The sequence below is a fragment of the Herpailurus yagouaroundi genome, unplaced genomic scaffold (assembly GCF_014898765.1).
Source record: "Herpailurus yagouaroundi ecotype Mexico unplaced genomic scaffold, PumYag 218, whole genome shotgun sequence".
Lineage (NCBI taxonomy): Eukaryota > Metazoa > Chordata > Mammalia > Carnivora > Felidae > Herpailurus > Herpailurus yagouaroundi.
In genome coordinates this window covers 4997715-5023282 of record NW_024412449.1, presented here as the reverse complement: position 1 = coordinate 5023282, position 25568 = coordinate 4997715, and the positions used below count along the sequence as shown (strand labels likewise).

At 39.1% G+C, this 25568-nt stretch overlaps 1 protein-coding gene across 4 annotated transcripts in view; it reads left to right on the top strand.

The window, feature by feature from the left end:
- The window catches only part of ZNF143 (zinc finger protein 143), a 57665-nt gene that overhangs the window by 1870 nt on the left and 30227 nt on the right, over nucleotides 1-25568 (top strand). Inside the window, exons 1-8 of one of the 4 annotated variants that reach the window (XM_040456915.1) lie at nucleotides 6386-6405; nucleotides 11602-11778; nucleotides 15017-15135; nucleotides 15450-15542; nucleotides 16410-16493; nucleotides 17250-17333; nucleotides 18842-19038; nucleotides 19609-19683. In XM_040456915.1, the coding sequence (XP_040312849.1) occupies nucleotides 15024-15135; nucleotides 15450-15542; nucleotides 16410-16493; nucleotides 17250-17333; nucleotides 18842-19038; nucleotides 19609-19683 (645 nt within the window). In that variant the 5' untranslated portion in view covers nucleotides 6386-6405; nucleotides 11602-11778; nucleotides 15017-15023. Of the gene's footprint in view, nucleotides 1-6385; nucleotides 6406-11601; nucleotides 11779-15016; nucleotides 15136-15449; nucleotides 15543-16409; nucleotides 16494-17249; nucleotides 17334-18841; nucleotides 19039-19608; nucleotides 19684-25568 lie in introns of those variants that run through there. The other 3 variants (XM_040456914.1, XM_040456916.1, XM_040456913.1) reach the window with 3 other exon arrangements.

The following is a 25568-nucleotide window of genomic DNA, read 5'->3' as shown; positions in this document are numbered from 1 at the left end:
TGTTCCCATTATTCCATATCTTGCCAACCCTTGCTATTCTGTCTTTCTGATGGTAGCCTTCTGGGTATGAAGTGGTATCTCATTGACTTGCATTTCCCAGTGGCTAATGGTGTTAAGCATTTTTTTCATGTGTTGATTGGCCATGGTGCATTTTCTTTGGAAAAATGTCTATTTGGATCTTTTGTCCATTTTTAAATTGGATTGTTTATTATTGAGTTGTAAGACTTCTTTACATAAAAGTCTTTATCAAATAGATGGTTTGCAAACTGTCCATAGCCCTTTGCTATAAGTTGGGATATTGTGAAGTGAACATTCATCACATTCTTCATGGGAGGAAGACCTAGCTGGATTGCAGAATTATGCCTCCAGTATTACTTTAGCTTATATTTATAAAATGTATGCAGTTTTTGATCATGTAAGGAGAACTTTCTGAGGCCTGAGGTCTTCTTCATTACTTAATTTTGAAATTTTTATATAGGTTTTTTTATGTTTGTTTTTGTTTTTTAAAGTTTTTATTTATTTTGAGAGAGCAAACAAGAGTGGGGGAAGGGCAGGGAGAGTGGTTGAGAGAGAGAATTCCTAGCAGGCTCTGCACTGTCAGCATAGAGCCTGATGTGGTGCTCAAACTCACATACCATGAGATCATGACCTGAGCTGAAATCAAGAGTCAGATGCTTGACTGACTGAGCCATCCAGGTGCCCCAAGTTTTTGGGGTTTTTTTGTTGTTTTGTTTTTTAAATCTGAGGTTTTACTTAGTTCTGAGTCTTTTTGCTCCTGGCTTGGTTTCAGGACATAATGATTTCTTAAAGACTTGGGTTGTGTTCTGTCCTTGCTCCTTCCTATGCTTAATTTGCATTTATTTTATCTTATTATTTTTAAAAATTTATTTACTTAGAGAGTGCAAGCAGGGTAGGGGCAGAGAGACAATGAGAGAGAGAATCCCAAGCAGGCTCTTCACTGCAAGCACAGAGCCCAACACGGAATTGGATCTCAGAAATGTGAGATCATGACCTGAGCTGAAATCAAGAGTCAGATGCTGAACCGTCTGAGCCACCCAGGTGCCCCTAGGATAGTGTTTTAAACTTTATTGTACTATCAAAATGATTTTGCTTCTAAGATGGATTTAGACTGAGAAAGCTCCCTCTCCCTCATAAAAAAAAAAAAAAAAAAAAAAACCCAGAAAACAATAATACACTTTTATCCACAGTTTTCCATAAATCTAATCCTAATTTAAAACTATGCTGCAGTGAGAACTCTGCAGCCTGTGGGAATAACTTGTCCATTAATGTGTAGACACAGGCATATAACTCCAAACTACTTTTGTGTGTGTGTGTACCTAAAATTCCACTTTACTTAGCACTTAATTTTGGCTAGGCACTGAGTTAAATGGTTTGTTGAGTGGCTTACAGATATACATAAAACTATTCATTATGAACCTAAGGCAAATACTAGAGTTATTCCTGTTTTGCAGGTGAGTTAACTGAAGTTTGGAGTAACTTGTCCAATTATTACACAACAAAGCTAGGACTTGAATCAATGATTGGCTCAAGCCTAGTCTCTCAGCTGAGTTATTCAGTAACATACCAAGTACCTACCTCTTTAACTTCTTTAAATTTTAAAATATAAGATGTCTGGGGAAAAAAATAAGGTGTCTGTAGCTCTAGAATGATAAAATATTTTGAGTGCTGTACATAATCTGGCATAGCAGGGATATTATTGTGTTATTTATGCACATCTTTATTTTTTAAAAATTGTTTAATGTTTATTTTTAAGAGAGAGAGTATGAATGGGTGAGAGGCAGAGAGAGAGGGAGACACAGAATCCGAAGCAGACTCTAGGGTCTGAGCTGTCAGCACAGAGCCTGATGGAGGACTCGAACTCATGAACTGTGAGATCATGACCTGAGCCAAAGTCAGACACTCAACCGACTGAGCCACCCAGGTGTCCCGTTATTTGCACAACTTTAACGATGGATGTCTTTGGCCATGTATTGAAAAATAGAGATCTTCTATATAGTGTGGATGTAATGGTCACAAGAAGTTGGAATTATTAAAATTAATTGCAGTTTACATATGCTATATACACACCCAATACAGTAGCATATGATAAAAAGTGTGGCACCATGAAAAGAGCATTGGAATAAAAGACGATGTAGTCTTTAGTCCTGTCTCAGTTAACTAGCCATGTCCTTATACAAATTGTATTCATTTGGTCAACAAATATTTAGTAAGTGTATACTATGCGCCAGGCATTCTTATAGGCACTGAGAGTTCAGAGGTGAACAACATAGATGGAGGCCCAGCCATGATGGAACTTAGAGTTCACTTAGAAATTCTGTTAAGTACTATTGAAGGAGCTAGAGTTCTGTGGTAAAGAATAAGGGGATGGTGGTAGAATGGATATTTTAGATAGGTGACATAGTATGTGCTAAAGCAGGAAGGTCAGCATGGCTGGATGTATACAATGGAGGACATTTGTAAAGCACTGTGCAACATGAATTATTTTAAACTCATTAGATATTTATTGAATATATAACTTTTTTTTTTAAGTAGGCTTCATGCTCAGCCCAGAACCCAGTGCGGATCCTGAACTCACCACCCTGAGATCAAGACCTGAGCTAAGATTGAGTTCAATTCTTAACAGACTAAGCCACCCAGGTGCCCTGAACATATAATCTTAGGTGTCAAAATTTTAAAGACCCATAGGACATAGTACCTACCTTAGAAGACTTGTAGTCTAATTGGGCAGACTGGATGTGGAGATTAAAGTTTTGGACTTTAAAAACTTTAAAGTTTTTAAACTTTAAAGGAGGGGTGACTCTGCGGCTCAGTCGGTTTAAGCATCCAATTCTTGGTTTCGGCTCTGGTCATGATCTCAGGGTTTGTGAGTTTGAGCCCCTCTGAGCTGACAGTGCAGAGCCTGCTTCGGATTCTCTTTCTCACTCTCTTTCTGCCTCTCCCTTGCGCACTGTCTCTGTCTCTCTCAAAAAAAAAAAAAAAAAAAAGAAGAAGAAAAAAGACTGTAAGAGAAGAGAGGAGCAGTAGATAATGAAACAAGCCTTACAGTCACAAACGAGGTTCATAGACCTCACTTTCCTCACCTGTAGAAAGAAAACTGGCATGTTTTGGGGTGCCTGGGTGGCTCAGTTGGTTAAGCATCCAGCTTCAGCTCAGGTCATGACCTTGTGGCTTCTGAGTTGAAGTCCTGCATCAAGCTCTGTGTTGACAGTCAGAGCCTGGAGCCTGCTTTGGATTCTGTGTCTCCTCTGCCCCGCCCCTGCTTGTGCTGTCTCTCTCAAAAATAAAACTTTTTTTTTTTTAATTTTTTTTTTCAACGTTTATTTATTTTGGGGACAGGGAGAGACAGAGCATGAACGGGGGAGGGTCAGAGAGAGAGGGAGACACAGAATCGGAAACAGGCTCCAGGCTCCGAGCCATCAGCCCAGAACCTGACGCGGGGCTCGAACTCACGGACCGCAAGATCGTGACCTGGCTGAAGTTGGACGCTTAACCGACTGCGCCACCCAGGCGCCCCTCAAAAATAAAACTTTAAAACAACAACAACAACAACACACAAAAACTGGCATATTTTAAGTACATCTGAAGTGCTAAGGGCTTTATATACATTGTTTCACTTTTTTTTTTTTAACATTATTTTACTTCTGACAACAGTCCTATCAGACGGGTATTCTCCCATTTTTTCAAAAGAGAAAATGGGAATTCAGCAGCAGGTTAATTGCCTAGGAGCTGAGCAAGGAGTCAGATGCTAGAATACCAGCAAATTATTAAGCCATATACAGTTGGAATCTATAATAAAAATGTGACTAGTATCCATAGTGACCTGGGCTCCAAGCCAAATAACAGCAAATACTATAGGATTCAAATGATGACTGAGATCTGGCTAGTTGGGGACAGAGGCACCATGGAAGAGCCGGTGACAATTAAAAGCTCTTCCCTGTGCCTAGACTGCTCTTTCTACTTTTCCTATTCCTAGGAAATGTTTACTTATCTTTTTATGCCCAAATTTCCATGTCATCATCTTTGCATCCTGAGGAAAGGCTAGGTGCTCCTTACTCTGTTAATGCCTCTGTTTATAATAACTTTTTTAAAAGTAGTTTTATTTTTTAAAGCCATGAGAGTCATACATGGTAAATATTTTTTTAACTTATAGAATGTGTACAGTAAAAATTAAAAGTCCCTTACCCACTCCACCACATCTCCTAATCCCATTTCTGGGAGGTAACCACTTGAATTTTTAAATGTATATACAAGCATATGCAGATGTTTAGATACATTTAAAAAAATTTTTTTTAACATTTATTCATTTTTGAGAGAGAGAGAGAGCATGAGCAGAGGAGGGGCAGAGAGAGAGGGAGACACAGAATCCGAAGCAGGCTCCAGGCTCCGAGCTGTCAGCACAGAGCCTGACACAGGGTTTGAACTCACAATCTGTGAGATCATGACCTGACCTGAAGCCGGACGCTCAACTGACTGAGCCAGCCAGGCGCCCCTATATACATTTTTAAAAACATGAACGCAGTCATACCATACATAAATACTTCTGCAATTTGCTTCCCCCCCACACCCCCACTTACAATATATTTTGGACATATTTCTTACCATTTCATATCCCATTCTTTTTCATGTCTGCATGTTTCATTTATGAATGTCCTATAGTTTATTTAATTTGTCCTTTGGGTGCACTTTTAGATTGTTGACTAATTTTTGCTATTATAAATAATACTACAATGAACTTTGCACACTTAAGAGAGTGTCTGTTTAATAAGTCCCAAGAAGAATTACTTTGTTGAAAATTGCATTTAAAATATTGATAAGTAGGGATGCCTGGCTGGCTCAGTCAGGAGCTCGTGACTCTTGATCTCGAGGTCATGAGTTGAGCACCACATTGGGTATAGAGATTACTTAAATAAACTTAAAAAATAAAAAATAAAATATTGGTAAGTGGTACCAAGTTGTTCTAATTATTGTGGTCCCTCCCTTAACATTGTGTTTAATTACCTGTTTTCACTTGTCTCACACCATGGAATGAGTTTCTTAAAGACAAGAACTTCTTTTTTACTTCTCTGTATCTCTAAAGGGCTGTGTGCACACACACACGTATACACATATACATGTGCATACACACACACACATGTACATGTATACATATACTACTCAAAATATCAGTCCTGGGTATTTATCCAACAAATGTATATATATATTTTAGTAGTTGATCATGGTAAAGGTAAAGACCTATAGGAGAATCATAGGAGATGAAATTTGAAAAATGGATAGAACCCAGACTGGAGAGTAGCCTGAATGTCAGACTAAGGAACTGGAGTTTAGTTCTATAAGTAGTACAACTATAAAAGATCATGGGGGAGGGGCGCCAGGGTGGCTCAGCCTCCAACTGGTGATTTCACAGTTCATGGGATGGAGCCCCACATCGGGCTCTGTGCTGACAGCATGGAGCCTGCTTGAGATTCTCTCTCTCCCTCTCTGCCCCTACTCCACTTGTACTTGCTCTTTCTCTCAAAATAAGAAATAAACATTAAAAAAAATTTTATTTAATTAAAAAAATAAAGTAACCCAAATTGGAATTCATCATGCTAGTGATTTTTGTAAAAAAGTTGATGCTGAATAGAGAAATCCATACACACAATTTTCAGAGAAAAAGGCCTTGCTTGGCCTTCTATCAAGACTTGGTGAATATATGTATGTTTATATATTTAAAAAGTATATATAAAGCCTTGGGCTTTTCTGAGAGTGTCAAATAATCGAGTAGCTCATGTAAGAGTTGCTGGGCCAAATCAAATGGTTAGAAGATTGACTTTGCTACTTATGTTGTGAAGTTAAGGATACTGTTTATTTTTATTTTTTTAAGTTTATTTGAGAGAGAGTGAGCAGGGGAGGGGCAGAGAGAGCAGAGGAGAGAAGAGAGAATTGGAGCCGGATGCAGGGCTTGGATTCATGAACTATGAGATCATGACCTGAGCTTTGGCTCAGGGGTCAGATACTTAACCAACTGAGCCACCCAGGCACCTCTAAGGATACCATTTAACTTTTCTTGAGTTTCATTTTCTTCATCTGCAAAACTGGGATAAAATGGTTCTTTATTCATTGGATTGCTAGAAGAATTATTTAAAAAAAATGTTTTTTTTTTAACGTTTATTTTTGAGACAGAGAGAGACAGAGCATGAACGGGGGAGGGTCAGAGAGAGGGAGACACAGAATCGGAAACAGGCTCCAGGCTCTGAGCTGTCAGCACAGAGCCCGACGCAGGGCTCGAACTCACGGACAGCGAGATCATGACCTGAGCCGAAGTCGGCAGCTTAACCGACTGAGCCACCCAGGCGCCCCAAGATTGCTAGAAGAATTAAATGAATTAGTAATGTCTGGCATATGGTAAGTTTTATGGAAGGGTTAGTTATTATCTTTATCATTTGATATTTAATATATTAGTATTATTAATATTCTTATTAATCTATTAAATAATATTAGTATCATTAAGTACTAGAATTTTCGTCAATTTTGGTGGGACATAAGGGTGCCTGGATGCCTCAGTCTGGTTAAGTGGCCAACTTCGGCTCAGATAATGATCTCAAGGTTTGTGGGTTCGAGCCCTGCATTGGGCTCTGTGCTGAAAACTCAGAGCCTGGAGCCTGCTTTGGATTCTGTCTCTCTCTCGTGCTCTGTCTTTCAAAAATAAGTAAACATTAAAAAATTTTAAAAAATATATTGGTGGGATGTGGAATGTGAGGAGGTTATGGCTAGAACAAGACCAGAGGATAGAATGACCAACTTGTCTTGATTTGCTCAAGACTCTTCCAGTTTTAAAACCAAGTCCCCCACTTAAAGTGGAAAGTCCCATATTCGGGGGAAACTCCTCAGTCTTGGGCCAATTGGAATGGCTGTCCAACCAGCTGGAGAAGTTACTAGAGTCTAGATTGTGATGTTTGCACTCTAGGGAAATGGGAGAGTACTAAAGGTTTTGAGACAGAGAACTGCTATGATTGGATTTAAAAGCACTTGGACTGCTATGGAGATTACACTGAAGGAAGGTAGGAGTGGACTTTAGGAGGCTGATGTAATAATCCAAGTGGGTAATGGTAGCCTCAATTAAGACAGTCTAATAGAAGTGAATGAATTTGACAGGTATTTAGGAAATAGAGTGATAGTTCTTAGTGATTGGCTGGAGAATAAGGGAGATTTCAGCTACTGGGTTGGTGATTGCATTTGTTAGAGGTAGAAATGCAACAGGAAAATTTCATGGGAAAACCTGTTGGGATGGAGGTGACTATGACCACGGAGGTCATTGAGGCCAGTAAGCAATGAGACATATAGATAGATCAACAGCTCTTTAAGAGAAAGGACTAGATAGATTTTAGAGAGCTTGCAAGTTTCAGAGATCTTTGAAGCCATGCGAATGGATGCGATTGTTCAAGAGGAAAAGTGCATAAAATGAAAAAACAAACTAGGACAGAAACTTGAGGATCCTACATATTTAGGACCCCATAGGAGAATCTGGAAAGGGTTAGCTAGGAAGTTGGAGAAAACCAGAAGCATGTGGATGCCACAGAAGCCAAAGCAAGAGAATGTTCCAAGGAGATAAAGGTCAGTGGTATTGAATCAAGTATGATACAACTGAAAAATAGCCATTACATTTTTTAAATGTTTAACTGTTGTCATATTAGGTCCTTTTTTAAACTTCTTAAAAATCTGAGGTATAATCTTCAATATGCATTTGATGAGTTTTAGCAGTTGTATTCGCCCAGATGGTCATCACTCAAAAGAAAATCCCCCAACCTTCCAACCACAGTTTGGTTTCTATCACCGTAGATTAATTTTGTCTGTTCTTGGATATTATATTAATAGAATAATACAATATGTATTGTATCTGGCTTTTTTCCCTCAACACAATACTTTTGAGATTTATCACTGTTATTGTATGTATAGTAATTTGTTCCTCTTTATTGCTAAGTAATATTCCACTGTATAAATTTATCACAACTTCTTTATCCATTCTTTAGTTGATGGACACTTAGGTTCTTTTCAGTTTGGAACTGTTATGAATAAAACTGCCACAGACAATTCTTGTACAAGTTTTTCTGCAAGATACACATACATTTTCATTGGGTGAAAGCCTAGGAATGGCCAGTGAACTTTATGTTAAATTGGAGATTCGTGACAGCCAGGGCAATTTCCTTAGAGTTAGGGACAGAAACCGGATAGATGATAATGAGAAATCAGGAGGTATTCTTAGTAACAACTGTTAAGGAAATCTAGCTAAAGTAATCTAGTCTAGATAAAAAGGAAAGAGACTGGTAGCTAAGTCAGATGTGAGATTGTTTATTTGATTTTATTTTTGTGCTTTTTAAGTTCTTGATGGGAAGGAATTAGAAGAGAGAGGGATTGTTTTCAGAAGAGGTCCCTGTGATCCCTAAGGAGGAAAGACCAATGAAATGTAGGTTGGAGGGATTAGTTTTACCTTGTAGGAAGGTAATCTGGCAGGAGAGAAGGAGGAAGCATGTGGAAATGCAGTCAAGTGATAGATTTGTTGGCAGAGAATTCCTCTATGATGATGTCTATATTTTCTGTGAAGTTGGGGACTGATTAATTTGTTGAAAATGAGGTGTCAGGGATAAGGAATGGGGGATAACAGGAAAGGGAGTGAGGGATAGAGAGGTTTGAGGCAAATGGAAAATATTTTAGAGGGACCTGGTTGGCTCAGTCAGTAGAACATGTGACTCTTGATCTCAGGGTTGTGAGTTTGAGCCCCACATTGAGTATAGAGATGACTTAAAAATAAAAAATCTTTGGGGCACATGGGTGGCCTAGTCTGCTAAGTATTCGACTTCAGCTCAGGTCATGATCTTGTGGTTTGTGAGTGTGAGCCCCACGTCGGGGCTGACAGCTCAGAGCCTGGAGCCTGCTTCGGATTCTGTGTCTCCCTCACTCTCTGCACCTCTGCCCTCCCTCTCTCTCTCAAAAATATATAAAAACTTAAAAAAATTTTTAAACCTTAAAACGTATTTTAAATAGTTACCATGAAGAAACAAACAGTTTGCTGGACAACTTTGGAAGTTCAGAGAAGGTTGGAAGAGCTCAAGAACTCTTATGGCGCTGAAGGCCTGTTTCATTTTTATTTTTATTTTTTTTAAGATTTTATTAATCTCTACACCCAGTGTGGAGCTGAAACCTACAACCCTGAGATCAAGAGTCGTATGCTTCCCCGACTGAACCAGCCAGGAGCCCCAAGACTGTTCCATTTAACTATCAATAAGTTATTAGATCTGAAAAGTGCTTTGTAAATGTGATACCTACAGAAATAGTTATTTCTAGTTATTTCTGTCTAGAGGTATATGTTTAAACTATCCACATTTAGTGTCCTATTCAACGCCTTTTTGGACAGAGGATCTATTTTGTTTAGGAGTTGTGTGTCAGGAATGCCCTCTGTAATTTTCATAATTGTCTAACAATTATGCTTTGCTTCCCTTACCCATGTAAAAATAGCAATTTAAATAATAAAATATTAACATATACAATGTTTATCTTAGAGAAGTAAAGTGCAATTTAGCATAGTAGTTTTCAAATGACTTTCTTATGCCTTTTTTTTTTTTTAATTTTTTTTTCAACGTTTATTTATTTTTGAGACAGAGACAGAGCATGAACAGGGGAGGGGCAGAGAGAGAGGGAGACACAGAATCTGAAACTGGCTGCAGGCTCTGAGCAGTCAACACAGAGCCCGACGCGGGGCTCGAACTCACGGGCCGTGAGATCATGACCTGAGCCGAAGTCGGACGCTTAACCAACCAAGCCACCCAGGCGCCCCATCTTATGCCTTTTTTTAATGGAGCAGTGCCAGAAGTAGCTTCTGAATATGCCAGAATCTTTCTCCTGCTGCTTCTATTCCTCAAACTCCCTAGTCTCAGTAAAAGCAAACCGGGGCATGCTTAGCAACCTGCTGCCTGCAGGTGTGCCCTTACCAATCCATGTTGTCGGTGCTAATCTATTGAGGTTTAAGAGAAATATTTTTTAAAGCTCTTTTTTATATCAATGGTTCAGTTAAGATCAAACCATCACCAAAATTGGCATTCCTGATGATTAGACCTAGCTGTTCATTTCTAAATTCTTATCTCTGCTCTCACCTCTTTTTCTCATAAGTATTTTTAGCTTTAGGCCTGGTAGACCTTATCTCAGCTACCTGCCAGTCAGTATCAAATACTCAGTTTCTGAATGGTCCTGGACTTTGGCAAAGCTTTCAAGTTTCAGCATTTCATCCATCCACTAGAATATTCTTCCCAGTTAAAATTGGTAGTATATGGGTTGGGAGGGAGGTGAGGGTGGGTGATGGGTATTGAGGAGGGCACCTTTTGGGATGAGCACTGGGTGTTGTATGGAAACCAATTTGACAATAAACTTCATATATTGAAAAAAAATTAAAAAAAATAAAATTGGTAGTATAAATTCTATCACTATATTTTACCCTCCTATGGAGCCTGTGAAAACTCCCACCTCATTTGCCAGCACATTCTAACTGCCCTGTATTTAACTGAATTACATTTCATCAGTGGAACATACTTAGTCCCTGTGTATATTTAAGTAAAACTGAAGAGACTTGAAAGACAGTTTTCTACAAATGCTAACCAAAGCAGTATAACTAATTCTATAAACATCAAATGTACAGGATAGCCCACTATTTTCATGTTGCTGTATACTAAGGAACTTCCTCATTCCAGGTTAGGAGATGTCCTAAAATGTAGCACAAATGACCGGGGTTAAATGAAATAGCACTTCCTTTTTTTAAAGTTTATTTATTTTGAGAGAAAGAGAGACAGTGTGAGTAGAGGAGGGACAGAGAGAGAGAGGGAATCCCAAGCAGGCTCCTAGCTGTCAGCTTAGAGCCCCATGTGAGGCTCTGTCCCATGAACCATGAGATCACCATCTGAGGTGAAATCAAGAGTCAAATGTTTAACCAACTGGGCCACCCAAGTGGCGCACGGAGCACTTTTTATAGTAGGAAATTTTGGAATTGAGAGCAGGTAATAGAAAGACCTAGCTTCTCTGTTATGGTTAGGTGAAATTGACCTGAAGTTAGGGCCTGAGTTTGACAATTTCTGAAGGACTGGTTTGTGTGGCTCCATGCAAAGAAACATCTAAGATTTGTTAATCTAGATTTCTGTTTGTATCATTTTTTATTGTGATAAGATTACTTGCAGTTAGAGTTCTTGCTTTTATACCTGGACCATTAGATTTATGTCTTCATAATAATTTGTGGTAACAATGGTCTCTAACAAATTAAGCTAACCTTGAAATATATAAGGGCTTCACATTTTATTTTATTTTTTAAGATTTTATTTTATTTTAACTTTATTTTGAGAGAGAGAGAGCAGGGGAAGGGCAGAGAGAGAGAATCCCAAGCAGGTTCTGCAGTGTCAGCACAGAACCTGATGTGGGGCTCAAACCCACGAACCATGGGATCATGACCTGAGCTGAAGTCAGACCCTTAACTGCTTGAGCCACCCAGCTGCCCCTAAAATTTCTTTATATATTCTGTATATAACATTTGCTACATTTCTATAGTATGTTTGTTTTTCTTAGGCTGACATGCATCATCATCATCTTCCAGAAAGGCAGGAAGTTTATATATTACACACTGTCTTCATGGAGATTCCTGTAGTGCTTCAGGACAGCCTCCTCTGTGTCTGATTTTGGCCCATGATTCATGACTAAACCACATGAAATTGACTACCTTTCATAAGGTGGCCCTTTCTAAAGGTATCGTGTCTGTCTTACATGTTCATTTCCACACAGCCTGAAAATGTCAATGACAGAAATGATCAAGACATGATGATGGATATGTGAGCAACTATGGGGTGTTTGATCTCTGGCTTGTTTACTTCTTTTCTTCACTATCGTTTTTTCCCCCATGTGATCTTTTTCTAACAAAGGGCTTTGTATCCCAGAGTCTTTCTGAGAACTTTAAAAATAAGAGGGACCTGCCATCACTTATTATCTCTGGTAATTGTAGTGCCATTTGAACTCCCCTGAATGTTTTTTCCCGTCACTACTTCATGTATTTGCCAGCAGTTCATGTCCAGGGAATAGTTGTCTATTCATCTTTCTATTAATGTAGTTTTTTTCTTTTTTTTCCATTAGGAATGAAACTGTAGGTGTTGAAATCTTCCTAAAGAAATTTAACAGTTGAGGCGCCTGGGTGGCTCAGTCGGTTAAGTGTCCGACTTCGGCTCGGGTCATGATCTCACTGTTCGTGAGTTAGAGCCCCGCATCGGGCTCTGTGCTGACAGCTCGGAGCCTGGAGCCTGCTTCACATTCTGTGTCTCCCTCTCTCTCTGCCCCTTCCCTGCTCATGCTCTGTCTCTCTCTGTCTCAAAAATAAATAAACATTAAAAAAAATAATAAAAGAAATTTAACAGTTGACCAGCTTTCAGACAAGAAATAACTTTTTTTTATTACAGATATTGTCAGTTACCTTTTGATGTTATATATGGTAGTTATTTGGAGATTATATATAATTGAGTGAAAATGACAACTTTAGATATTTCTTAACATCACGACCCAAAGTACCTTGTAATCTGCGTTTTAAAAATTTATTTCCTAGGTGAATACTATAAAAATCACAATGCTTACTACATCTTATAGGTGTTTTTCTTTCCATTTCCCTATCTAAATTTGTTTCTGTTATATAGTGACAGAACTTGTTTTGAAAATTAATCTGTCCCAGTCCTATTCTCATCAGGGGTCTTTTTTTTTTTTAATGTCTATTTATTTATTTTTGAGACAGAAAGCACGCACAAGCAGGGGAGGGGCAGAGAACAAGGGAGAGAAAGCTTTCCAAGCAGGCTTCTCGCTGTCAGCACATAACCTGACACGGGGCTCAATCCCACGACCCTGGGATCGTGACCTGAGCCAAAATCAGGAGTTGGAGGCTTAACTGACTCATCACCCAGGTGCCCCCTCATCAGGGGTCTTAACAGCAGTATACCAACATATACTTTGAGGCTTCTCTGATAGTTCTTAGAGGTAGCAAGGAAGTGTTGAAGTTTCAGCCTGCTCTATGAACAGTTATAGATAGGAATCTTTCAGGACTCCCTAAAAAGTCAGCCTTTGATTGACTTTCACCATAGCTGTGATGCTTTTCTATGAGCCTAAACCACAGTTCCTGGCTCTAATTCAAAGAAGATACAGTTGGGGCACCTGGGTGGCTCAGTCAGTTTAGGGTCTGACGTTGGCTCAGGTCACAATCTCGTGGTTTGTGAGTTCGAGCTCCGTATCAGGCTGTGTGCTGACAACTCAGAGCCTGGAGCCTGCTTCAGATTCTGTGTCTCCCTCTCTCTCTGTCCCTCCCGCACTCATGCTCTGTCTTTCTCTCAAAAATAAATAAACATTAAAAAAAATTTTATTTTAATAAAAGGATACAGTTTATAGGGTTTTTTTTGTTTTGTTTTGTTTTGGTTTATTTTGAGAGAGAGAGATTTAGAGTGCAAGCTGGGGAGGGGCAGAGAGAGGAGAGAGAATTTTAAGCAGGTTCTGCACTGTCAGCACAGAGCCAAATGCAGGGCTCAACCTCATGAACTGTGAGATCATGACCTGAGCCAAAAGAGTTGGACACTTAACTGACTGAGCCACCCAGGTGCCCCAGTTCATAGTGTTTCTAAAACAAAAATGCTTTAAGTAGTCATAAATATAATTGCAAATTATTACAATCTGCACATTTTTCTTTTAAATATTGACACTGAAATCAAACCTTTAGACTTGGAAAGTCCTCGAGAGATCCTCTGGTCCAATTCCTTGGCTCAATGCAGCCAAGTTATCCCAGCTCCTATTTGAGACAACCCAAGGCACACAGAGATAATGGGACCACGAAGTGAGAGAAGGGAGGAAGAGGGTTGTGGTGGTAATTGGTAAAAGAGCTATCATTCATCCATTTATTCAGCACCAATTGTGTGTCTACTGTGTGTCAAGTACTTTTTAGACCTGTGAGTCAGCAGTGAGCAAGCAGATAAAAATCCTGGTGTATTGTAGGTGGGTGGGTGGGGTGGGGAGGATAGATAAGAAACAAAATAAGTAAATACATGTAATATGTTATAGTGCTATGCAGAAGTATGAAAGAGGGAAGAGGGTTAGGGTGTATCATGGTTTGGAGGTGGGAGGTGCAGTTTGAGATGAGGTGAACAAGGAAGCTCTCATTGGGGTGACATTAAGCAAAGACTTGAAGAAGATCAGGGAATACCAATGAAGATACGGAGAAGTATGTTTCAGGCAGAAGGACCATCAAATGTAAAGGCCCTGAGGCAACAGAACACCCACTATGGGGAAAAGCAAGGACACCAATGTGGCTGAAATGCAATGAATGAGGTAGAGAGTAGTAGGAAATGAGGGACAAGATTATTGGTCTCATAGGGCAGCATTAAGGACTTTTGGTTTTACTCTAAGTTATCAGAAGGTTTTGACCAGAAAAGAACACTCTGACTGTTGTGTTGAGAGGAGACTGGAGAGGTCACAATGGAGGCAGGAAGACCAGTTAGGATGCTGTTGCAGTAACGTGGGCAAGAGGTGGTAGTGGCTGGAATCAGAGAAGTAATGGCAAACTGAGAAGTGGCCAGATTCAGGATAGATTTCTGAAGACTGACTCAACAGGACTGTGGGAATAAGTGGGGATCTTCAACTATGTTAAACCCAAAGAACTCTGATTATGGAAACTTTAGATATGTTACAAAACTGATAGGCAAGACTTGTCAGTGTGCTCAGTAGTTTACTGATGAATATGAAAGGCGTGCTCTGGACTTTGGGTTAATACTCTTAACCCTGCATATTAAGTGAAATCTCATTGTGCTCGTTTCGGCAGCACATATACTAAAATTAAGTGAAATTTCAGCCTATTTTGAATTCTGTTTACTTCTGTAGCAAATTTTTGTGGTTGATAAATATTCTTTGTAGCTTTTATTTCATATGCATTGTTCTTTGTTCTCAAGTGCCTGTATTTTTCTTCAAGGTAGAAAATGTTGTTAGCCCAAATAAATCGAGATTCTCAGGGAATGACAGAGTTTCCTGGAGGAGGAATGGAGGCTCAACATGTTACCCTGTGCTTGACAGAGGCAGTAACGGTGGCAGGTGAGCAGTTTTGTGTGAAGGGATCATGTGGGTTTGGAAATATCATTTATCTTAAGGGAGAATGAAAACTCACAACACTGTGTTTACTTCCCTCTTCCTTGTTTAGCACACGTGACCAAAACTAAGCCTTTCTTTTCTTGCTGTGGATCCTGGGTGCAATAGGGCAGGGAAATCTTTTTTATAAATGCTAGAATAAATCCCATTTGAGTCTTAAGCAATCTGCCTTATGCCTAATTTTCATTAAAAATTTTTTAACTTAAACAGCACATACATGTGATAGTTATCTAAAGAAAATAACTATTTTTTTATAATAGATGGTGACAATTTAGAAAATATGGAAGGTGTAAGCTTGCAAGCAGTAACACTTGCAGATGGTTCTACCGCTTATATACAACACAATTCTAAAGGTATGTGCCTCATATACAGCTCATGGGTTAATACCAGCAATTCATAACCTCAGAGTTCGAACACCTGGCAGCTTACCCCCCTTCCCAGTCCATCCTAAAGATGCCTCGTTGCATATTACCATTGCATATGGTAATTTTTAAATAGTTTCAGGTTAACTTAAATTTGTTTTGATAATTTGGGGACTCCCTTTGAGATTTTTGGAATACACTCTGGGGTGTGAAAATTAGAGGGAAAGTGGGGGAGTGTCCCCAACCTATTTCTAGTAAGACCTTTCTTGCTTTTTTACTTGAGGTTATTATTTATTTAATGTTTTTACAAAACATGCATAGAAGTATAGACGTTTGGTTTTGTTTATATAACATCAACTGTAAATCAGTGTCTCCTTCGCCCCAAGAAATAGCCCAATTCTCAAACTCCTTGTTTTTATGGACACCTACTGAGCACATGCATACATAGTCAAGGGACTTACAGCACCCAGGAATGAGAATGACAACTGGCCTCACATACACTGACATATCTGCCAGTATTCCCAGGTTCAGCTTCTCTGTAGTCAGGGTCACTGTTCCTAAGTGGCTCCAAAAGGTAAATAGAGATTCAGCTCACATAGCGTGCTGTTATGAGCCACTCTTCCTCTTGAACTTATTTAACTGAAAATTGGAGGGGAGGAAGAATGGCTGAGGGAGGATTTTCTGCTTTCTATAGGATCACTGGATGTGTTTTTGAATTGCTTCAGAACATTGAGGGAAGAATCAAGATGAACATGATCTTAAGTAGTGTATGTTTTTATAGTTGATATCATTTTGAAATTGTATAAAGTTTAAAGTTTTTGCTTGTGCTAATTTATTGGCTTAAATCTTTTGTTCCAGATGGAAAACTCATAGATGGCCAGGTCATTCAGTTGGAGGATGGTTCTGCTGCCTATGTTCAACATGTACCCATACCTAAAAGTAGTAAGTATTTGATACTTACTTACCGTCCTGATTCTCATGCTTCAGGATTTGTTACCTCCAGCTGCCTCTTACTGCCTAAACTTGGTTCAGGTCTCTAGTCTTCCTTTTGAAAGGGGAGATCCGTATGTGTGAAAGAGAGGATCTAAAGACCATTTTGACTTCATTGAGACATTCTCTCAAAAATGATACGAAAGACTGGGACGCCTGGGTGGCTCAGTCGGTTGAGTGGCCAGCTTCAGCTCAGGTCATGATCTCACAGCTTGTGGGTTCGAGCCCCGCGTCGGGCTCTGTGCTGACAGCTCAGAGCCTGGAGCCTGGTTTGGATTCTGTGTCTCCTTCTCTGTCTGCCCCTAACCCACTCATATTCTGTGTCTGTCTCTCTCAAAAATAAATAAACGTTAAAAAAAAAAATGGTACGAAAGAAGTTACTGGACTACGCTCCAGAGATAAATGGACAACAGTCCTAAGTGAATCTTTCTGTCACTTGAACTGATTCCTACATGTCTCTCATTTTCTTCTTTTTTTCCCTTCTTTCAACTCTCCTAATTCTCTAGTATATTTTCCAAAACAAGTGTTCTAATATCTTTTTACTAAGCACTTACTTAGAGCAGCTTTACTGAAAATACTAAACGTTCAAGGACTCATAAAGCACGTATAGGTTTTTATAATGTGTTTAATGGTTTATTGACTCTTGCTGCTGAGTTATCAGAATGTACTTAGAAGACATGAGATCTAAATGTAAGCATTGTTCTTGAGCAGGGGACAGTTTGCGTTTAGAGGATGGTCAAGCAGTGCAGCTAGAAGATGGAACTACAGCATTTATTCACCACACCTCCAAAGGTAAAATAACTTTGGAAATAGGAAGAGAGAAATGGGAGTGTGGGAAAAATAAGACCTGCCTTTACATGCTGAAGTGCTTTCATGTAAAAGAAGATTTGTGTTTGTTCTCTGAAATATGGCAGATTTTGGTACAGTCCAAGGAAAAACTTTCTAGCAATTTGAACTGTCAAGTAACAGGTTGGAATAGAAAACTTTTAATAGAGGCTGCTTTTCAAATATGAAATTAAGCGTTTGAAAGTTATTTTTTTCCTCTTAAATTTTTTTTTTTTTTTAAAGCAAAGTCCTTTGCCTGTCGTGTTGGTCTTTAAAACTAAAGAGCACCATTTGTGTGCACCTGGGTGGCTCAGTCGGTTGAGCATTCCGACTCTTGATTGTGGTGCAGGTCATGATCCCAGCATCATGGGATTGAGCCCTCGTTGGGCTCTGTGCTGAGCATGGAGCCTCCTTAAGGTTCTCTTTCTCCCTCTCTGCCCCTCTCCCATGCTTGCATGCTCTTTCTCTAAAAATAAATACATACATACATACATACATACATACATAAATGAATGAATAAATGAATAAATCTAAATAAAATCTTAAACTTTATTTGAAGCAAATAGGACAGAAGTGTTCATGCTTTATATTAATTTCGTGTAGGGAGGACCAGGGTTTTGAGGTGGAATGCATAGGACTAATGAACACCGCTCTGCAACCAGACTATCCGGGTTCAAATCTGGGTCAGCCGTCTTTTAGCTATGTGACCTTGTTCAGATTATTTAACCTCCCTGTGCTTTAACTTCATCATCTGTAGAATGAGTATTATTATAAGTATCCACATCATAGGGTAGTTGTGAGGACAAAATGTGTGCAAGCATTTGTAAAGCACATAGAACAATATTTGTCACATAGAAAATGCTCAATAAATGTTAGCTATTATTACCTTATAAAATATTTTATAGAATGATATAACATGTTTTAGAAAGACTGTAGTTGTGAAACCAAAGGGAGGAATTTTTTAAAATTTAGGATACTTAAACTTATAAGTAAATTTGTTTAATTAAAGTTGAGAACAAGTAAACTCTGAATTTTTTTCTTTAGCAGTGGGACTTAATCACAGGTTCATTGTAATTGTCTAGATTCATTATTTCACAATGCTGTATATATCTTGGTGTGACTATTTAGAAGGAAAAAAAAGCTCATGGATCTTGGGGTCATACTGACATGAGTTTAAATCCTGGTTCCTCTACATACTGATTTTGACTGTTAATTGTTAGTTTTTGAAATTTTCTGGTTCCTAAGAAAAGTGGCTTTACTTCCCCAAACCTCCAGTTTCCCTTTTATGGAATGAGAGTGGTGAATATACCCACCTCTCACAGAACTGTTGTGAGGATTAAACGAAGTCACACATGTTAGGCACGTGGACTGGTGCTCATAGAACTACTCAGTGAAAGTTCATTCCCTCCTTCCTTTAAACATATAACTCTGTCAGACTTCCTTTAATTTAATGCCATTCTCTTCCATTCCCCCAGATAGTTATGACCAGAGCGCATTACAGGCAGTTCAGCTGGAAGACGGCACCACAGCATACATCCACCACGCAGTGCAAGTCCCGCAGTCTGATACCATCTTGGCAATTCAGGCTGACGGCACAGTAGCAGGTCTGCACACCGGGGATGCCACGATTGACCCCGACACCATCAGTGCTTTGGAACAGTATGCAGCAAAGGTACAGCATTTTACAATGTCAAGAACATCCCAGATACGGCTTCTTTATTTTTCATTAAAATAAAATGAAAAAGCATACTTTATCAAATAAGAAACTAGCAATTCAAAGTCAAAATCAGATAAGCCTTGAGGAGAAGATCAGCATTTATCTTAAAAGAAGTGAAGTGTAGAAAGAACTATTTGAATAAAGATAAAAGGAATGAAATAAGAATTTCTAGAAAAGAAATGGTGAGAGGTAACTCACAAAAAGATGTATATTCAAGGATGAGTGCCGCGAAAGAAAAAATAAGGTATAGATGGAACAGCTTATGAATTAAGAAACAGAAATTAGAGGTTGGAAAACATGAAGGAAAGTCTCAATTACATTTTACATCAGAAGGGCTGGGTTTTTTTCCCTATATTGAACATATATCTTTCATATGACTAAAAGGGTCCCCCCCCCCCACTTTTTATAGTAGAAAATTTCAAGCATACACAAAAATAAATGATAATGAATCCCTATGTACTTGTCACCCAACCTAAAGAAATACCAAAATGTAAAACTTCGTTAAGCTTTATTTTATTCCTACAGGTGTCCATTGATGGAAGTGAAAGTGTAGCAGGTACTGGAATAATTGGAGAGAATGAGCAAGAGAAGAAAATGCAGGTATGGAAAGCTACTTTTTTATATAAGAATCTCTTTCCCTTAGCATTTCCAGGCCCTTCTGTGGATGAAAGCAATAGCTAACTCATTGCCTCTCTAGGAAAATCTTTCCGGAGAAAGAGTGTATGTATTAGGCAGTAGCTTTCTTGAACTACCCCAGGTTTCAGGATTCATTATGTGTGGTTGCAGAGTGGCACTAAAGAAATAGAAATATCACAGAAATCCAAATGAAGTTTATGCTCTGGAATCCAAGGCAGTTTTGGAGACCAGATGGTCTTCTGACTGCCCCCACCCATGGTTGTTTGTGGATTCTTTTTCTAGGGCTCCACCTTTTTGGGGACTCACTCACCCTCACTACTTTCTTCTTTGTGTCTTTTTGTTTCTTCCACTCGCATCTGATTCCCTGCATACCCTGTTTTTCAACTTCTGAAGAGAAGGTCCAGCCTAGCTAGTCATCATTGTTCCTACTGAGTAAAACTGTTTATGCTTTTTGTACCAGACTGCTTCCTGGGCCACGGGTTGGCTGACTTTGCTTTAGATGCTCACCCTGGGTCCAGTCATTGGTCATCTCTTATCCAGACAACAGCCCAGAGCAGCAGTGCCTCTAAAAGTTTTGTGGAAAGGTTTTTGTAGGAAGTACAAAGTAGTCACAGATGCTTCCTGGGACATCTACAAGTCAAAAATCCAAAACTTAGATTAATTAAAGCTTCTGTTTTGAATTTTGTGTTTGTGGGGGACATGTTTGGGTTGGGTGTCTTGGAGCTTGTATATAATTAGTGTAGCACATTCTTGCTTTAATGCTGCTCCTTGAGAAAATATCAGCAGTTATCTCTAATATTTTGCTGATTCCTCCCCCATGGTAGTTGTTTGCATTCTTTGAGAGTTTTATCATACTTAACTCCTATTCTAAAATTATTGCTTCAGGGCCACAATTTTAACTTGAGCATTAGCATCACACTTAATAACATGGAGTGATACTTTTAGGGGTTATCAAGAAGATTTTACATTTATAATAATAGTAAATGATAAAATAACTGAAATCACTGGTAGAAATTTCATGCTTCTAAACATTGCTGAATAGCCAGTATTTCTGTTTATTCTCTGAGATGGTATCATGAAGCGGCAGTAGTATAAATACAGTTTGCAATTCACCAAGCCCATCAGCTTTGCAACTGTGTGATTCTTGGCAAATTTTTCAAGTGTTTGAATTCATAAAATGAGAACTATTTTTTGAACTGCAGGATGTCAAATCCACCTAAGACATACACTACTAAAATGCAAGCGTAGTGTAAATACATTCAAGAGATGTAGGTCAGTGCCTTAGAGTCTATCTCCTATTAGTGACTAACAATTAAGTTTTTAAATAATGGAACATTTTTTAAGGAGAGACAGAGCTACACTTGTAGTAAACTAATATAGAATGGGTCTTGTAAAAAATGAGTGAATTTACCACTGGGTTGTGTAACATTATAATATACCATTATCATAAAAGTCTATCTATTGCCAGCAGTAATTAATTTCTGGATCCAAAAACATAACTAGGAATTCGGTATTGCTAAAGCAAAATGTCATAAAAAGCTCTGTTACCGCAGACATATAACCGTTTGGTGTTGGTGGTAATAGACAAAGAAACAGAAGGAAGTTGACTAGGATTTTTTGCAACTGTAGCTTTTTCTCCTTTGCTCTTTGTACCTCTCCCTTACAGACTAGATGTAGGCTGTCCAATATGGTAACCACATGTGGCTGTTGAGCACTTGAAATATGGCCACTCAGAATTAAGATGTGCTGTGAGTGTAAAATACATATACAGCACTTGAAAACTTATTATGAAAAAAAAAGAATATAAAATATCTCAATAATTTCTCATATTGATTACACATTGAAATGATAATATTTTAGACATACTGGGTTAAATAAAAGAATTGCTAAAATTAATTTCACCTGTTTCTTGTTACTTTTTTAAAATGTTTATTTATTTTGAGAGAGCAAGAGAGAGTGAGCAAGGGAGGCGCAGAGAGGGAGAGAAAGAAAGTATCCCATGCAGGCTCTGCACTGCCAGCACAGAGCCTGATGCGGGGCTCAAACTCATGTACTGTGAGGTCGTGACCTGAGCCAAAATCAGGGGTCAGACACTTAGCCGACTGAGCCCACCCAGGTGCCCCTCTTTTTATTTTTTAAATGTGGCTGCTAGAAAAAAAAATTTTTTTTTTAGTGTTTAATTTTGAGAAAGAGAGACAGAGCGTAGTGGGGAAGGGGCAGAGAGAGTGGGTGGGAGACACAGAATCCAAAGCAGGCTCTAGGTCCTGAGCTGTCAGTACAGAGCCAGACGTGGGGCTTGAACCCACAAACTATGAGATCATGACCCGAGCCAAAGCCAGAAGCTCAACCGGCTGGGCCACCCAGATGCCCCAAGAACATTTTTAATTATATATGTGGTTTGCACTTGTGACTCATAATTTCTTTTCATCATCTTAGTGCTGGACCAGAAATTCACGAATCCTTCATCCTTTATTTTTTTTAACGTTTATTTATTTTTGAGAGAGTGTGCACAAGCAAGAGGAGAGGCAGAGAAAGGGGGGTAGAGGATCTGAAGTGGGCTCCATGCTGACAGCAGTGAGTCCAATGTGGGGCTTGAACTCATGAACCTTGAGATCATGACTTGAGCTGAAGTCAGACACTCAACGGACTGAGCCACCCAAGTGCCCCAAACCCCCCTCCTTTGATATAGTTTAGTATCATATTTGAGGTTGAGAGCCCAGTACGTAGTATTAAAGGGTCAAAATATCCCAAAAGAACCCCTGCAAATAAACAGCACCTGTAACTTCTTGGCTTATCTCTTGGTACTCCTACTTGTGCTAGAATGCTTAAGAACTGTAACTCTGTGCCTGGCTGAACTTTAAAATAAATAATGAACAATAAAAAGTCTGTAGCTAAAGCAGATTTTTTGTAAATAGTCTTGTTTCAAAGCTCTAGACTTTTTTCGTTTTGATGCTTATAGTTGAGAACTTTTTCTTCCATCTGTAATATAAACATACTAGTTGTGCTGCTGAGCTGATCTCTTACATGAAACCAAATTTCTTATCATAAGACAAGAAAGACCTAGAGTTTGAGGTGCTGGGTGGCTCAGTCAGTTATACATCTGACTCTTGATTTCAGCTCAGGTCATGATCTCATGGTTCACGGGATTGAGCCCCAGGTTGGGGCTGTCAGCAGAGAGCTCACTCGAGATTCTCTGTCTCTGCCCCCTTCCTGATCAGGCTCTCTCTCAAAATAAATAAACTTAAAAAAAAAAAAAAAAAAAAAAAGACCTAGAGTATGTAAAGCAGCTGTGCTCATATGGAGGTAGTTTTGCCGCCCCCACCAGGAGACATTTGGCAATGTCTGGAGACAATTTGGGTTGTCACAATTGGGGGAGTATTTTTTTTTTTTTAATTAATTTTTTTTTTTTTAACGTTTATTTATTTTTGAGACAGAGAGAGACAGAGCATGAACAGGGAAGGAGCAGAGAGAGAGGGAGACACAGAATCTGAAACAGGCTCTAGGCTCTGAGCTGTCAGCACAGAGCCCGATGCGGGGCTCGAACTCATGGACCATGAGATGATGACCTGAGCCGAAGTCGGATGCTTAACCGACCAAGCCATCCAGGCGCCCCCACAATTGGGGGAGTATTACTGGCATCTAGTGGGTATATGTCCTGCAAGACATAAAGACAGCCCCCCCAGAAAGAATTACCCTGTTCAAAATATCAGTGGTGCCCAATTTGAAAACCTTGATCCAAAGTACTCTACTTAAGAATGCCAGTGTGTTCATTTGTGAGAACTGTAAGGCTGATGGGGTTAAAGTAGCACACATGTATAATAAAAAATCCAAGTAGAGTTTCTGTTTTGCCACGTAGTAGGTGTGTGACTGAGCAAATTACGTGACTTCTCTAGATCTGAGGTTTTTGGGTTTTTTTTTTGATCTGAGATTTCTTATCCGCTAAATGAAAATAACAATAATCTTGCCTTACCCATCTTATGAGATTATGAAAACCAAATAAGATTTTCATTTGATTAGGATTCTAGCTAATATATGAGAACATAATTTGTCAGCGTTATATAGCATTGTTGATGCTTTATGTATTAGAATACTAAGACTTTTTTCATGAGTGCCATTAGTTTTGACTTCATTTGAAACTAATTTTATTTATATTGGAGATCAAAGTTCTTTGGCTTGGTACTTTTTTTTTTTTTTTTCAACTTTTTTTTAATTTATTTATGGGACAGACAGAGACAGAGCATGAATGGGGGAGGGGCAGAGAGAGAGGGAGACACAGAATCGGAAACAGGCTCCAGGCTCCGAGCCATCAGCCCAGAGCCTGACGCGGGGCTCGAACTCACGGACCGCGAGATCGTGACCTGGCTGAAGTCGGGCGCTTAACCGACTGCGCCACCCAGGCGCCCCGTGGCTTGGTACTTTTAATCAGAGCTCTAATAGTTGGAGAACACAGAAAGCCAGTCAAGCCAGTTTAGGAAAAAAGAGATGTATTATGAGGATACAGCAGAGCTTATAAGAAGCAGAGAACAGGAACTGCTGAACAACTGTGGGGCTTCACAGGAACCAGAATTGCAAAGAAGTCAGGACCGGAGGTTAATCCCACTCCTTTCTCTTCCTCCTCGCCTCCTCCGTGGCATCTCTGCTCCCTTCTTTTCTCTGCAGACAGGCTTCCTTTTTGTATCATTGAGTTTACATGTAGCTCATCACAGCCTTGTTGTCTCAGGCTTCCCACCCAAAGCCAACTGAAGATTTTCCTTTATTTCCTAGGTCATGTTCCAGGGAGGGAAAATTTGTGGGTTTGACTTATCAAAATTAGCTTCACTTTATAAGCTAGGCCACATAGGGCATAGACCACTGGCCAGCCTTACATACACCATCTCTTCTGGTTATCAGGGTCTATGGGTGGGGTGGCAGATTCTCCCAGAAAGTAGGCTGGAGAATTACCCCCAAACCTGCCTGTGGATATAGGCAGTTTGAATGTGGATCATATTTCATATGTATTTTCTATACTTTTATCTAACTATGTGATCTTGAGGAAATGAACCTTGCTTTTCTGAGCCTCTTCTTTTCATCTCTAAAAGAAAGGTATTTAATCAGTAGTTATTAATCAGGGACAAACATGAGATTGAGCTACAGAACTTTTAAAAAATAACTCATGACTGGGACGCCTGGGTGGCTCAGTCAGTTGAGCATCCAACTTCAGCTCAGGTCATGGTCTTGTGGTTCATGGGTTCAAGCCCCACATTAGGCTCTGTGCTAATGGCTCAGAGCCTGGAGCCTGCTTCGGATTCTGTGTCTCCCTCTCTCTCTGCCCCTCCTGAACTCACGCTCTGTCTCTGTCTCTCTCTCAAAAATAAACATTAAAAAAAATTTTTTTTAATAATAAAATAATAACTCATGGCTGAGATCAGTTTCCAGAGATTTGATCAGTAGGTCTGAGATAGAACCCAGGAATTTTTTTTTTTTAATAATATTTTTAGAGGTTTTTTTTTTTTTTTTAATTCAGAAAAAATACAAAGAAAAAACCCAAAATGACCAATGAACTTACTATATAGATAGCTGCTATATACTTGGTTTTTTAAAAAAAGGTAATCATGTTTACTTTTAGAAAATCCATTTGTGAATTGTCTTCAGTTTATTTCATCAGCGTTCTATAGTTTTCAGAGTATAGGTCTTTTTACCTCCTTGGTTAGGTTTATTCCAGTATTTTATTCTTTTTGGTGCAATTCTAAATGTACCTGTTTTCTTAATTTCTCTTTGTGCTTCTTTGTTATTAATGTATATAGAAACACAACCAATCTGCATAATTTTGTATCCTGCTACTTTACTGAATTCACTTATTCTAATAGTTT